The 16,817-nt window shown below is 33.7% G+C and overlaps 1 protein-coding gene across 2 annotated transcripts; it reads right to left on the bottom strand.

Annotated features, from left to right (window-relative positions):
- Positions 1-1,457: 1,457 nt before the first annotated feature.
- On the bottom strand, positions 1,458-15,407 carry LOC132276770 (uncharacterized). 2 transcript variants are annotated; one of them, XM_059778369.1, is made up of 9 exons: positions 14,942-15,407; positions 12,066-12,218; positions 11,429-11,587; positions 11,218-11,323; positions 10,726-10,908; positions 6,710-6,875; positions 3,728-4,053; positions 2,899-2,988; positions 1,458-1,829 (listed from the first exon to the last, which is right to left on the bottom strand). In XM_059778369.1, exons 2-9 carry the CDS (start codon positions 12,078-12,080, stop codon positions 1,762-1,764), a joined length of 1,113 nt encoding a protein of 370 aa, XP_059634352.1. In that variant the 5' UTR covers positions 12,081-12,218; positions 14,942-15,407; the 3' UTR covers positions 1,458-1,761. The 2 variants fall into 2 exon arrangements, with proteins under 2 accessions (XP_059634352.1, XP_059634353.1); XM_059778370.1 differs by having other exon boundaries at positions 1,458-1,826.
- Positions 15,408-16,817: the final 1,410 nt, after the last annotated feature.

The raw sequence follows: 16,817 nt of genomic DNA, 5'->3' as shown, positions 1-16,817 counted from the left end.
AAATATATATACGCAATCTCTTATCTCATCCATCTTTTCTTCTCTCCCTCTTGTTCAGAAATTTTTTCTTCCTTGCTGAATAGAGCATAAATATCAAACTGGTGGACTAATGCGCTCGTATTTGAAAATGACCGGTAATAAGTTTTGAAAATTCAATAGATCTTAGCAAGCACTTAAAAAACCAAAATAAATTTAGGATTTTCGTAGCCAGAGTGAAAAGTCAACAATTTGGTCAATCAACAATTTAAAAATGAGTCTATCTTAGAACAAGTAATCCGTAAAAGGGTTCGTTTTATATCATCCATGAAATATGATGTGTTATTTTAGTGTTTAATGTTCCAATCACATATCGTGTTACAAATAAAAGCTACTGTTTGACAACATCTTAAAGCTATTTTTGAACTAATTTGATTACAGAAAACTGGTAACCAGGTTCATTATGTTAGAGACATCACTGATGCAGTACATTTTTTTCTCCGAAACTTCCGTAAAAAAATATATATATATTAATAAATTTTTTCACAATGCATAACAGATCACCTAACCGCATGCTAACACACGCACCTAGCGGCCACTGTAAATTATTTGACCAATGAAGGTCAGTGGAGAGATTGTCTATTGATGAATTTCACTTTACAGAATTGGAAGAAAGTTGACAAACTTATTGTGTTCTAAGATTAGATGGCCCCAAAATTAACTTGATTCGTGTCTAGCATTACTCTTCTAATAACAGGAACTAAAATTATTCTTTTGAAAAAGAAAAAAAAAAAAAAAAAAAAACTCTCTCTTCTTGGCACCCCTCCTTTATTTATTTTTGGGGGTCAATACAAAAAAGACAAAGAAGCAAACAATTCAAGAAGCCATTTCGTGTCTAGCATTACTCTTCTAATAACAGGAGCTAAAATTATTCTTTTGAAAAAAAAAAAAAAAAAAAAAACCTCTTTTCTTGGCGCACCTCCTTTATTTATTTTTGTCCCCATCCATTTATTTTTGGCGTTCGATACAAAAAAGACAAAAGAAGAAAACAATTGAAGAAGCCATTTATGCACCGGTTGCAAAAGCAGATTGTATTGAGAAGACCCTAAACAAAAGGGCAAAGCCCATTTATGCAAGCCACAGCAGAAAAGCATAAAAATTCTATTAGTAACAATCAATTCTTAGTATTTTACCTTTAAAAAAAAAAAAAATCAATTCTTCGTACAGTAAATAAAGCGTGAACATTCTCCATATTATAGTACACAATTCGGATAATAAACACGTAGTCAAGCTAAATCCATTGAAGATTTTCATTGGATGCTCACTCCATAATTTGCCTTTCCATTTATTATTAACACAATTTTTCCTTTCACAAAAAAGACAAATTTGATTTGCAAATACACAATGATTTTGCAACAATTCCAAAATGAACCAAAAAAAAAAACAGAAAATTTCTTTTTTTTTTTTTTTGGAGGGGGAGGGAGCAAGTGAAAGATAAAAATATATAACAAGGTTGACGAGCTTTCCTAATAATTATGTTCAATATCCATCATATACTTCGGATAATGAAATACGAAACTAATATAACATTGCTTCCAACAGAAATGCAAAGAAAGATGCAACTACATGACTGCAACGCTCCATGGTCAAGCTTGTAATAGCTGGACCCTGAAATCCTAGTGAAGATAACTAATGTTTCACTTTCTTCTTTTACTTCTTATTGTACAACAACATAATCCTATCCTAAATAACTCAAAAGAAATGGATGCACCTCATCACCTTATTCTACGATTTTTCTTCATCCGATTGAGAGCATGGTGGCCCAGGGACAGAGTCAACAAAGAACTCCTCTACTGAAACGAAGTCAAACTGTAAGTGTAAGAACAATTGCACAGAAATTGGGGAGGTTTCTGATCCCTCATCGAGAAATTTACTACCAACATGAAAATTGAAGAAAAACAAGAGATATGCATAATAAACACATGACTAAATGGCACGAATACTCAAATAAAACCCGGGCCATTTTTAATTAGTTAGGGCTACCCCAAGACTTCATAAAGTGTTCCAAAACTAAGTCAACTCAGTCATGATTAATGCTGATCAACAAATTTGAGTCCAATGCATTATACAATATTCAGCTAAAATTGGACAATTAAATCTATCAAGCTACCATGAATACTGTGTTTGTATCAGCAAAATTTGATGAGATATAACCATGCTAACTGTCAAACCACATGTTACTTTCAATAGCAACTAAAGACCTTATAAGGACCCCAAAAAAACCTTTAAATGACCTACCAATTAACTATAATTTATGGGGAACTCATGCACATACATAAAATATAATACTAAAGCATTAGATAATAGAGGTCAGACCATTCTATATTTCATTTTGTGGTCAAGATTTCCCCATCTCTTTTAGACAATCTGATTGCTTTTAAAATAGAGAATTGTACAAGTTGAAATTTATCAATAACTGAGACATAATGGTTCATTCAAGATGCTTTCCCATATTTATCTGACCCCAACAGTGAAACTGCATTTCATTCCCATACAATGGCATACAATTTTTTCACATACCGCCAAAAGGCCATCTTAGATTTCCACAGTCAATTTCTTTGTATCACTTGACTAGCTAGTTCGTATATTTCTCAAGTGTAGACATCTTTCATTTTTCAGAGACATGGTTAATTTCTTTTAATCCTCTTCAACTACCTTAAAATACCCAACACAGGCAGTTGGGACAACAGGCTTTGCTGCTGTCGCCTGTCTCTACTACCTCTAAATGTTCCTTTTAAATGCAAGAATGGCATCTCCTGAAATGGAAAACTAGTCCTGCATTGCCCTCGTGATTTATTTTTTTACCCAAAAAAAATAGAAAAAGAAAAAGAAAACTATTGCAAAGACACTACTCTGCTTTACCTATATCCTCTTGCTCAGGTGAATCAAGTAAAATATCCGAATCAGAAGGCAAAAAGGGAGAACCAGGATAGTTTCCCAGGGCTCCTAGATCTGCAAAAAAATTCAAGACATCATGCACAACCAATAAAACATTAAAAATATAAATTAGCTAAGTTGCGTGAGAGAGAGAACTAAAATAGTTAAAAATAAATAAAGGCTATTCAAAAGCATCACTGCCATAAATACTAGAATGTTTTTAAATTATTTATTACCATGATATCCTTATCAGTGTGTCACTCAGAAGTCTCGAACAAATCCGCTAAGAGATAGTCAATTTGCACTTATATAAGTTTTTATAAGGGAATTTCAGAATAACTTTGTTACACTAGAATGAAGAGGAAGTACTGACAAGCAAATTGAATTTTTTAAAAAACAGACTTGCATTTTTTACAACTTACCCCAATTTTATTTTTGCAAAACTACCATCTGCTTTCAAATGAATTTTTTTCGTCTCAGTTTTGATATCATTAATCACTATTGATAAAATGTCCAGCAATTGGACAATGGAACAACCACAGACAACTATTTAAGGATTAAAATATTTACTTGAATTATTTTTTTCAAAAGGTATTTGCTTGAATTATTTTCCAGGAGAATTGTGAAGGTTTTCTTGGCTAATACTGTTCAAACACAAATGGGTGGACTGCAATCTTGCCACTTATGATTTAACAGAAAAAAAACAAAAAAAAAAAATTGCTAATTCATTACCAAATAACAGCAAATGTGCATCAGGGGGGCACGTGTGGTGAGAGAGTAAAGAATTGTTTAACAAAGATAGGGACCAAATTACCTCCCAAGTTAGACAAATCAGCCGTCAGATCTGAAAGGCTGAAATTCCAAGGAATCTGAGCCAAAGATCTGAGGGAGTCTCTAGAATTCCCGGCGCCATTATCGGGTGCAAGCTGCAAACCTACTGAACTTGCCACATCAGATGTAAATGCCGTATCAAGTGCTGACGTGTCTACTCCAATTCCAGATATTTCCGATGCAGTAAAGGGGAAATGGCCTGTTGATGCTACTGAAGTTGGACTCACTGCCATCTCTGACATAGATGACATGGCACTGTTTGGTGCAATAGCAGGTGCCACATCAGCAGCATTGCTGTCAATCACCATACTTCAGCAAGAACAAAGGCACCAACCATTAGCAGAATATCTAGTAAGCAAGTTCAAAGAATATAAAAGAGAACTAAAACCATTATTCATTAAGCTAACAAGTCTTTGATTATAACCTCTGTTACATGGACTCTTCAAAAGTAGTGAAGTACCCGTGTCGGATACATATCCTTCGGACATGGGTATGGGATATGTGTCCGACACTTTTGGTTAGACATATACTTAAAACAAATATCCAATCATTCAATTACATTATATTATTACTTTAAAAAGAGTTAAATGCCTATATTGAACATTATATTAGATCAAAACATTACTTTACTCTAGAAAATAAAATAAAATAATTACTAAAATGAATATTTAGCCGTGTCCGTGTGTCCTTCTGTTTGGAGATTTGACACGTCCGACACATGAATACAAACCCGTGTCCAACACCCATACCAGAGTCCATGTAACATAGATTATAACCAACAACACAAGCTATGTCATGATGAAATGCCAACATAAATTGTCTTCCATGATTAATGATGACATGATTTTCCTAAAGTTGTTATAGAAAAAATAATAATAATAATAATAAGTGTTATGGAAAAACATTAATCAAAAAGTCTTTTTCTCTTTTCTGTTGGCTACTTCTTTTGTATTCATGACTTAAAAAGCGTCATGGAAAGACATTAATCAGAAAGTTTTTTATTTTTCCTTTCCTGTTGGCTTTTCTTCTTTCGTATTCATGACAACAAGACATTAAAATATCATGGTGGGAAAGGTCAACATGTCTCATTAATTTTTTTACTGAGTTGTTAGGGAAAAGAAAAAGAAATTTTCTTCCTAGAAGTTCTATGGGAAAAAACTACAAATTTTTTTTTTTTTTTTGGTTATTTCATAAAGGGCAGTTTAACTAATATTTTCATCTGTTTCTATTACGCACTTGGAAGGGCTTATTTTTCCATTTGATTCTTGTTGAATGCCACAATGTCACGTAAATGACTGCCATCATGCAGATAAATCAGCGGAAATACGTATATGATTAAATATTAATTATCAACTGCAGTTTTACAGCATCAATATGCTAACATATGAAGAAACAGTGCCATAGATGGAAATACATAAACAAGCGGGCAGGTATGTGGCGAAGAAATGAAAAAGGGAAGAAATATACGAATCACAGTTTATTGTGTGTCAAATATTAAATGCAGAATCAAAGGAAAAAAAAGGGAAAATTGTATGCAGTGGACTTGGGGAACACAAATTACAAAAACATGGAAATAGGGAAAAAAAAACTGGCTTGCGGGCGGTAAAAAACTGTTTACATAATTTTCACAACCAAACTGCCAAACTACATTAGGGTGCGTTTAGTAATGTTTTTATTTTTTGTTTTTGCTGTCTTAAGAAAGTAGAAACATGATTTTGTTTTCTTGAGTGAAAATAAAAAACAAAAATGATGTTTATTAACACTTGTTGCCACAAATTTAAAAATATAAAACAATAATTGCGTTTAGTAAAACAACATATTTGTTACAAAATGTACAAAATATTCTTTAAATTTTTTATTTTTTATTTTATTCATTTCTATTTTATTTTTTCATGGCAAAAATTTTAGGAGTTAGTGATTAGAGGGGAGGGTAGATGACTTGAACACGAACTCTTGGAAACAAGGAGCAACCCAACCACTCAGGCACGACACTTGCTTCCATTAATATCAAAAAGCCATAAATCTAGAAAATCTAATTTACAATTATAAATCTTAAAAATACCCAATACATTATAAGTACAAAATTAGATATACCAAGACAAAAATATTCCCACCAATTATGTATATAAATACATGTATATGCATGATGTATACATTTATTATGTGATATATAATATATTTAGCATATGATAATTTATTATGAATAAAAAATATTAAATAATATATCTTATATGTAATAAAATATATATTGTGTTATAATATTGTAAATTAATTATAATTTAATATTTACATATAATATAATATAGATATGATATATAATAATATAAAATATCTAGTGCTTAATAATTTAATAACATTATATTTTATATCAAAAATTATTTTGTCACAAAAAATCATTTACACTATTATTTAATATATTATATATTAAAATATATTTTATCAAATAAAAAATAATATACAATATTTAATTTATTCTATTTTAAAAATATATATTTTTATTGACATTTAATATGCAACTTAGTATATAATATGAATTTTATTTGAAATGAATAGTTCCTGTTCACTAACATTAGTGAAAACGTTTCTCTGCTACAGTGCCGAAAACATAAGAAATATCATTTTGATATTTTATCTTTTCTTCACAAAAATTGAAAACGTTTTCTGTTATATAAAAACAAAAACATTTTATTGAACGCGATTTTTGTTTTCGTTTTGTCTTTTTAGAAGTTGACAACAGAAAACAAGAAACGTTTCTCATTATTAAACGCAGCCTTAGTGAGCTAAAGTGGTGCACTAACATGCAAAAACTGGTAGGTCACAAACTAAACTGGTACCAGTTTTTCCCCCTTATTTGTAATTTGAGGTCCCTAAGCCCACTGCCACGTAAATTTCCCAAATAAAATAAAATAAAATAAAATACAATAAAATAAAATAAAATTTTGATTAATACAGAAAGAATTCTCACTCATTCCCAGAATTCATCCGAATGGGATGGAAATTGCCTGGAGCAGGCACTCCATTAACCACATGGCAACTAGATATTCCGCAGCCCATGGAATCAAGATGAGGTTGACCTGTAGCTGGAACCGGAGGTTGCTGTAGGACGGGGTATCCCATGGGTAAGTTGTTAACTGCACTGCAAACAGGTGGCACTTAATAATGATGATAATAAATAATCAAAGAGCACTTAACAACACATACATTGAACCAAGATATTCCTATATTGGTTTATATAACTCTTATATTGTTCCTAAAGATCCAAGCAATCTACCAAATTAAAGAAAATATACGTAAAAGACAATTCTGAAAATTTTGAACACTGCCAACTGGCAGAGCATCCCTCACACCTCAACCAAAATCCGCCACCATGGGCAGCGATTATTGAAGGATAACTGTAAGGGAGACAAAAATGGATCAGCAAGGAGCACCTAAAAGCCCAGCTCAACATAAGCATAATATTAGCTTAGAAATTTCAGCAACTGGCCCACTGTGTAACTTTCTAGGTAAACTCCTAACAAAGTTTTGGGGGTGGAGTGGAGGAAGGAAAAGAGAATTTAGTGGTCAACGTTTATAACCCCAAAAATTAATGGAAATTTTATTTAATCTCCCCCCGCCCCCAAAATATATATATATATATGAGAAAAGTGCCAAAAACCCTCCTGAACTATTGCCATATCTGCAATAAACCCCCTGAACTATCGAAAATGCAAATAACCCCCTAAACTATACAATTTTGTTGCAGTTGACCCAATCCGGCGAACGGCCGGCCAAAATTTGATCGTCATCAGAGCGCGTGTTTCTAACTCGGCATGATATATCGCTACTACAAAACTCAGCAAACCTTACTAAAGAAGCTTAAAGCATCTCAACATCAGTCCAGGAATCATTTAAGCATGTAATGATGAATCTAAAACTCAGTAACTAGTTAATCAATCACGAGCTGTAAAAGTAGCTAGACATTACTGTGAGATACCTATCTCCTTAACAAAAAATATGGAGCTTTGTCAATTGTCCTGGTTCAAACAAGGTGCAACACAAGGCAGTAAGAAGAAAAATGCAAGGACAAACATGTGCACGCTAAGTGTCTAATTTTTTGCACCCGAGAAAGAAGAGGATGGTTGCATTAGGTGCACACCGCCGTGGAGAACTTGTCGGCGGACCTTCCCAAGCTCGTGAATTGGTTATTAGATCTTTGCACTCTCCACCGCTGTCGATCTCTCCTTCATGGTGGTACATAGAGGGCCTCTTGAATTTTGCCAATCAGTCTGAAAATTGGTGACTTATACATGCCAAACAGCTTTTGAATTTTGCCGACGCGGTGGTGTTTGGAAGCAAGCGTCCAAGTGGTTGTTAGGAGTGAAATTTGGTAGGCCTTGCTTTGAGAAATTGTTTTGCAATTCTCATGGAGAATAGTTCTGTCGAGTTTATTTCAGTGGGATCGTCAACGTTGAAGAGATTTTGGAAAATATGGTGAGTTTGGCCATCAAACATGGATCATGGCTTTACCAAATTTCCCCAAAAAATCATATTCAACCAAAAATAAATAAAAAATAAAAAATCCCCAAATCACGAACTCTGCAACTGATATGGTTTTTTGCTGCCGTCGAACCCAGAAATGGTGCCAACGAGGACAGAGGACAGTGGCACAAGGAGTTACTGGTAAGGCGATGAGGACGCGCTGGGTGTGGCACAAGGAGTTACAGGAGACCATCACCGTCTGCGCTGTCGACAACATGCACTGGGATGTCAGATCTGCTCTCGTCATCTGCCGCCGTGAAGAGGTCGGCTGTGAAGAGGTCGTCCGGTGAGGACTCGGCCGCGATGGTCCACTCCGCCGCTCGGGTCTCTGACGCCTTGTCTTCTGTTTTTCGTGGGACATGTTGGTGATCTGGAACGCCGACGAGGACGACGGCTGCTTGCCGTCGGTGTCGCGGGTCAACGACGACATGAATGAGGTGGCACCATAAATGGCCGGCGAGATCGATGTGCTCCCTCTCCTCTCTGTGTCTCTTTGTGATTTTGACTCCTTCCATAGAGATATAATGTGTGTGTGTGTGTATATATATATATACATATATTTATAATATATACACACACAGAAATAGAGAGAGGGAGATAGAAACGACGTAGTTTTGAATAAGGGTAAAATTATCTTTTACCTTTTTCGGTGGCCTGAGTGGGCAAATTGCAAAAAAATGAAAGTTCAGGGGGGGGTTTTTGTAGTTCAAGGGGGTTAGTTGCAAAACCCCCATAGTTCAGGGGTTTTTTTGCACTTTTCTCTCTCTCTCTCTATATATATATAATAAATTAAAACGTGAGCTCACTCACATTATCAAACGAGATTCAATGAAAAACTAAACTACAAATTTTCCGCAGATTAAAAATAGATTGACAAATAACTGCAAAAAGAAAATACAGATATGGACAATCAAGCACAAAGTTCAGCCACTAGGTAAAACAGGAGAATAAAGGGACAGAAAATAGCAACATGCTGACAAAAATAAGCAAACTAAAAACTCTTATTTTAAAGCAAATAAGCTTCCATTACTCAGTGTTGGTCCCGTCTAACAAGGTGCTAGGAGGGTAAGGTTTGGACACAGACTTAATTTTGGCATTTTATTTTCTATTTTCTTTTTCTTTTTTCTCTGGGGGGCAAGAAAGTGGCTGCACTCAGACTCAAACCTGTGCCCTCACACTTATCAACCCGAGCTTTTACCAAGTAAACAACTAAACTACATTTTTGTACCCATTAAAAGGCCCATAATAAAACTGAGTTCACTGCTGGTAATCCAGAAATCTATAGAAGGGTTAAAACCATCGAGATAATTTTTAGTTTCAATTATTTTTTAAAAGAGCAACTGGAAATGGACTTGTATCATTTCGTTAATAACAAAAATATATACAATTTTTCATGGTCTGGTTCAGATAATAAAATGTATTGTTTAATATGCACTGCCCCGGACAGCAATCTCTGTAGTAAAGCCAACAGTTGGTGATTTCTTAACAACTCAGGTATCTTCCAGATTAGCATCACCCACAAAATCCACAAGTATCACCTTCTGAAGGACCAGACACTGATACCAAAGACAGCGCTGATACTTAAAGTATACAGTCTGTATTGAGGTGATGGAAAAAATTACTAAGGATGCTAATTATTTTAGTCCTTGTGTTGAAGCAGTATTTTTGTTGGTTAAGATTTTTACTCCTACAAAACATGAAAGCCTCTCTTGAAAAATCTATTCCATTAAAACTGCAAATTAAACGTGTGATATATGCATCCCCGGACTAAGTAAGTTCCTATAAGAACAGTAAATGCACTACCTTTGACTTCAATTTGAACTATTGATTTATTTAACTGGAAATAACCAATTAGGCTTACAACAAAACCCGCCTTATCTTAGTTTTGGTTTCAGTTTATGCTAGGCAAAAAGGAGCACAGTAATGTTCTTAGCTCCTGAATATTCAGACAAGATAAAGGAAAAAGGAAAAAAAACAAAAATACGATTGAGATGGTTAAAACACTAATCCCCATGGAGTGGAAAGATGATAACATACAGAGAACAACTTTCAAGAAGAAGAGTCTGCTTGAAGGAAACTAAAAAACAAAATCCTTTTAAGACCCAACACCCATCTGAACTCCTACCACCCACCCCTCCACCAATCCCGATAAAAAAACCCAACTCCAAACACACACACACAAAACTTCTTGTTTCCATGGGGTTCGCTCCCCTTTTGAGCGCTTTTTATAAAATTCTTACTTATCAAAAAAAAACACACACACACACACACAAAAGAAAAAGTTTCTATTCTCGCTAATAACTTTTCATTCAGTAGTTCTACTTTTTCTATATAGAATGGTGGTTCAGTTAATTTAATGACTGTAGGATATGCAACGCATCCCCTCAGCACTTAACTCTCTAATAGAAACAATAGCTATATTCTGTGCCTTTATGACAATAATTTTCTGAAGTGAGAATTTACCTGGCATGGGATGAATTCCATTCTGTATGGGAGCCAAAGGAACCTTTGGAGGTACAGGATACTTCATGAGATGATACTGATGCTCAAGCAAATGATTGAATAAGATAATTTGTTTTTTCAATTTTAGCCTTATGTAGTAGGCCCTAAAAAAGTCGGCATTTTCTTCTTCCAACTTCTGCCATACTGAATCAACAAACAAAATGATTAGTTGAAAGGTACCGTGTAGGTGATTGCCTGGCTCATGACAGTTAAATGCCATAAATGTAGTCACAAAAATGCATAACTGCTCAGTGGTGGTTAAGAAAATTAGTCTAGTAAATCTCCTATCCTTCACAACACATGTCATTTTTTATCAAAAAGATGAAAATTCCTCAAACCAGTATAAATTTTTATGAGCAACCAATACAACACTAAAAAAAAATCTCATCATAAGACATAGTGAGGACTGGGGAGAATGACAAATGACTTCTCTAAAGGTTTGAAGGTGCCTACCCAAAGTTGTAAATCCAGGGTCTATCCTTGCACGATTCAATAGGGTTTTTACCACCTCATCTCTATTCATGTACAACTGTAGACACCGTTCTATCAAATTCTGGACCTAAAATAAACCAATTTAAATAATAATCAAGGCTGATTAAGAAACAGGTAAAACATGAAACTCCTTAAAGAAATCTATACAAGTAGGAAGAGAAAACTGTCTTACAAGTTCAATATCCTCACGCGAAACTTTCCTGTTATCGCTTGTAACAGTAATTGAACCTGAGCCCGTTGCAGAAGCCTCTGTTGCATTGTTCTGTTGGTCATTTTGAGATTCATGCGAGACGGGGGTTGACGATTGTATTTCAGGTGTGTTCTGTGGATCCTGTGAATTTTTAAAAATACTAATAATAAGAAAAAGAACAAAAAATGTTCACAACAAATTATAGAAAGTTGGACAGAGAAACACCATTCCTGGGGTTTGAAAAGCAAGCTCCCAAGCTAGCGAACCAAATTTGTTTTCAGTTTTTTTTTTTATAAGTAAATTTTTTAACAGCTATTAAGTTAAAAATGGATCATTTTTATTAAAAGAATAAAAAGTATCACGCACCCTTGAACCTTGCACCTCTCGGTTTGGGAGTGGCAGGAGATACAGCTCAAGCTACTGAATGGTTATACATTAAAAAAGTTTGCTACAGTTTTTGAACTTTTCTAGAACCACAACATGTATGCAATTATGTATATATATTATATATAAGATTGAACACCAAACGATAAAAGATGAAACCCTGAAGCATGATGAAATAACAGGAAAACAGATTCTGAAAGACAGAGAAGCTTTCTAAAAATTTAAGCATCAGAACCTGTGCGTTCTTCATTTCAACAAAATCCAAAATGACCGCATGCCTTCATTAAGCTCTTGTATGCCACATTAAAGCTAAGGTCGTCTTATTCTCCGAGGTCAAAAACTTTGCCACTAAATCTATAGATTTCAAATATATTGGTGCAGATTTCACCTGGAAAAGAGAAGAATGCCATAAAAAAAAAATAACCATACAGAAAATGAACCCCTCTAAGAGTGAAATAAGGATAAATTCCAAGTACTACCCATTCAATGAATATATTTTACAGGACTAAAGGAACAATATACTATCTTGTACCACTTTGACATCACAATACAGGCCCTATCCTTGGTGCAAGGCAGTCTCCTAATCTTCTAAAACTGAGTTATGAATATTGTGAGTATCCGTTATATCATTGGATCGCTCTGTGTTTCGTGTAAAATTTGTCAATTATGGACTATTTCGTTTATGATACCATGTGCTCCATATTAATATTTAAGAATAAATTCTTTGATAGTGGGCTTTGCCTTTTGTTTTTAATGGTAAACGGTAACGGGCTTCCCATAGTTGGTTTTTTAGTTAAGAGGGAGTGTGAGAACTGCCTCAAACCCACTTCAGCATGCGTGTAAATCGTGAATAATAAATGTGGAAAACATTTATGAGTTCAACAATTACATCTATTAGATAACAAAGGACACATACTTAACAAAAACCTCTATGTGACAGGAGCCATCATGAATGCAAACCACAACCACTTGCATTTGGATGATCATACCATTTGGCCATGGCGACACAGTCATATCATTTACTTATAGATATTTAATAGGTGGGTAAAAATAGTGAAATGGCATTTAAAAACTGCACAAAAAAACTGTGAATAGGTGGGTAAAAATAGTGAAATGGCATTTAAAGACTGCACAAAAAAACTGTGAATAGTGAGATGGTAAACCAAGCAAGTGTTTTTAATTTAAATAATTTGTTCTACCAGTGTGAATCAAATAGAATTTGTGGCTCAACTATGTCAACAGGTTCATTTAGGAAACAATAAAATAAGCTCTGCAGATTCTTCCTTTGGTGAGTTAGAACTTCTACTCCACTAACAAAAAAACAATGCATCTAAAAGACAATGCAATTAGTATAAGAGGTCATTTAGGAGCTCTATTAGTATGGTTGGAGCTAAAAAATCTAAGCATAATCATATGTCTTTGGCTGTCTCCATAAATCTTGATTCATCTGAACTGCAATATCCAGTTCTGTCTTTTCCTAAGGGTATAAAACTACAAATGCTTTGGAGACTTAATTATTGTACCAACAATACTTCATTGGGTCCTGGTAACAAGGTCCATGAAGGCACACCTTAAGCAGCATATAATGTTCCTTATTAACATTTAATGACATTATGGTATTGTTGATTCCCAATTAATAACAATCACGAATCATCACCTAAAACTGCACTCGGGGAATTCAATGCCCTATTGGCATATTGGATATACGAGATACAGAAATCACTTGGTTTCCAGGTTTAATGAAATTAAAAATATAAAATAAAATTTGTACATTTTTGTTTTATAATTCAAAATGTCAATGCATATGATCATGCATTAAGTATACAGTAGGGCCCCAGAGTACTTATTAGCATAAGCCTACTTTATATTGTATGGATGTAGTCATAATAAACACCAATTCACCACCGAAAACTTAAAGAATAAGTCTAATATCCAAAAGGATAATCATCAGAGCGCATTGTCGCAAATACATAAACAATATCATTCCCCTATTTATAGCATACAAATCTACGTGTCATCAGTTATTGAAAAGAAATAAATAAGACAATCATGAAATCAATATATGTTTCCAGAATCCATACAATATTTAAAATATTCCATGTATTTCAAAATATGGTTTACCAAGATCATTAATCATGCTGCGCAATCCATCTTAGCAAAGGCGTTCCTTTAAACAATGATGCAGGAAATTAAAAATAGAAAATCCTGCCTATCCATTTGGATCTTAGCGGACTCCATGCAGTCTGTCACCACCCAATTGGTTACTTGAGCTTGAATAGCCCTCATTTATCATAAAATGTGCTTCCACTCCATTCTACAGATTCAGCTAATCTCTTTGAAGTGAACAAATAGTTAAACTACCAATCCTAAAAATGCCTCAATAATCTACCAATTTTTCTACATTATAGAATCCAAGACGCTAAATATAGAAAAACTTAGGACCCCGTTCATAATTTTGAGTTGCAAGTTGCTTTCTTTTTAAGAAAATAATCAAAAGATGAATTATCACAATAACAAGTCTGACTATCAGGCAGAACACACTCTCATCAATGCTGATCATGTGAGATGCTAATAGGAACACCAACGATTATACATACTTTAGATGATTATTCAGACTAATTCCAGGGTGTAATTGGCTATTCAGACTAATTCCAGTGTGTAATTGGCATTATTAAAACTGAAAATTAAACTAAAAGAGTGTAGGATATTTCAAATATTCATAATTCACCTGACTAATAAATAACAAATAAAACTAAAAATAAATTAATTAATTAAAAAATTCAGCCCTCTAAGAAGCTCAACAGTAAAACATCAATCACTCCACGAAATAAACCAATCAATCAGCAACTTTACAGATTATCCACACTTTTCAGACTAAACTACAGCAAACATATATGTGAGCATGTATTTATATATGTATCTCGGTAAAAAAATTGAGTACCGTTTCAAAATCTACTCATTCTAGAAGCTTAATATAAATCTGAGCTCATACTCAAATCTAGACTGCAGAAATTATATTTGAATTTGAAGCAATACCTATATTATACATACATGTACACATATAACACATAAGCAAATGCGTCAAAACGAGATCTAGCGAATAACACTTACCTTATACAGGTTTCTGAAAAGTCCAGCAAAGCCAAGACTCACTTCGTATCAACGAATTTTGAAACCCCAACTACTGAGAGCTTCAGATTCAAGAAATTGCATATAAATAAAAGTAAAGCGTAAGAGAGAGACTGTAACTATGAGTTCAGAAACTGTTGAAAGTGTCCTCCATTGAAGCTAAGTCCCATTACGGGGTTTGGTGGATATTTTGCGAGGGGTTAGATGATATTTTCATAAATATATATATAGATAGAGGGGGAGGAGGAAGAGATTTGGAAATTACAGTAATGGAAGCTTCAAAAATGTGGAGTTCAGAGATGATTTTTTAGGGTTTTGTCTGAATGAGATGTGAGAAAAAATTCGAAAGAAATACGACTTTGAAGATGAAGTGGAATAGACGCTGAATAGAAGTGAGAGAAACAAAGGTGAAAAAAATCTCACCAAACAGACGGTTTTTTTTTGCCTTTATACGCTTTTATGCTTGCTTTATTTTTGTTTGAAGCGTACAAAAAGACTCCCCACTTCCGAAAAAAAATAAATAAATAAATATAATAATAATATAAAAAAAAAAAAAAAAAAAAAAAAAACAACCACAACACGCAAATAAATCACCCTGACTGTGTTTAACTACATAAAATTAGAGTTTTTGAATTGAAAAAAAAAAAAATTTGGTTCAATGTTTTTTATATTCTTTTTCAATTTGAACAAATCCAATTGTCATTTCACTAATAAAATATAATGCCTCCGAGTTTATTTTTTTCACTTCTTACCTAGACAAGAAACTCGACTCAAAAAATTATTTGAGGAGGGCAATAATGAAATTTTTAAATGATTTCAAATAGGCAATAGTAATATTTTTTTGGTATATAAGTAAAATTAAACAATTTAGTTGGGTATATAAGTAAAAAAATTTGGGGAGGGGGCATCGGTACGTAGGTCTGTGCTTGCTCATTTAAGCACCCATGTTATCTAACTTGACCCTTCAATTTCCGAGTTATTTCTAAAGTGGGCATCTAATCACTCTAGTGATAGTATATAATAAGTATATAAAAAGAATAAGGCTAAAAATGATTTCAAATGACTTAAAGATAAAAGGTAATCGTACACACAAATTTTGATTCCGAAAAACCTGGGAAGAAAAATAAATACCACAAATAATTATTTTATTAAATAATCAAGAAAAAAAAAATGAAATACAATCCTTTGTGGTCGATTCTACTATAATTATAATCTTCTTCTGATTAAATCTCCTTGAAAAAGTCGGTGCAAGGGCTGTAATTGTGCGATTTTCCCATAAATAAGAGATTTGTTTCCTTTCATCTTGAAATCAAATAAAGGATTTGTTTCCTTTTATATTGAAATCAATTCAATTTTGAATTTGAATTGATTTGAATTTAACGGCACTTTTCTTTAAAGGTGGGAACCTTTAGGATTTTGACACGTGTCCATTGATGGACCCGTATTTGTGGGATTTAATTAATCAAGAAATATTTGACTTATTGATCGATCCAACGGTGATTAGACCATCACAAATTTTAGGCATCTGCAGTGGTAGTGCGTCAAAATTTTTGAGGTGAACAACTAATATGGAACAAAGAGAGTATTAAATTAAAATACTGTAATGCCCTCTATCTTATTTTTACGAAGAAAATGATATAATGACCAAACCAAACAATCGAATAAAAAGTCGAACCTAATGTGGATATGCCACGTATTTCCTAAAAGCGCATATGTCCACGTTTCTCTCTCCTTTCTCCCCCTTCCTCCACGTTTCTCTCTCTCCTATCCCCCTTCCTCCATTCTTCTAGTTCTCGATTCTGCCTCTTTCCTCTCTCTATTTGTCTCTTTTTTTTCATAAAATTGAAGAGAAAAACAA

This window comes from Cornus florida, unplaced genomic scaffold, assembly GCF_030987335.1.
Source record: "Cornus florida cultivar Cherokee Brave unplaced genomic scaffold, ASM3098733v1 CherokeeBrave_3.0.0_Hap2_Chr10, whole genome shotgun sequence".
NCBI lineage: Eukaryota > Viridiplantae > Streptophyta > Magnoliopsida > Cornales > Cornaceae > Cornus > Cornus florida.
Note: the sequence above shows the minus strand (reverse complement) of the source record. Positions and strands in the feature narration are given on the sequence as shown.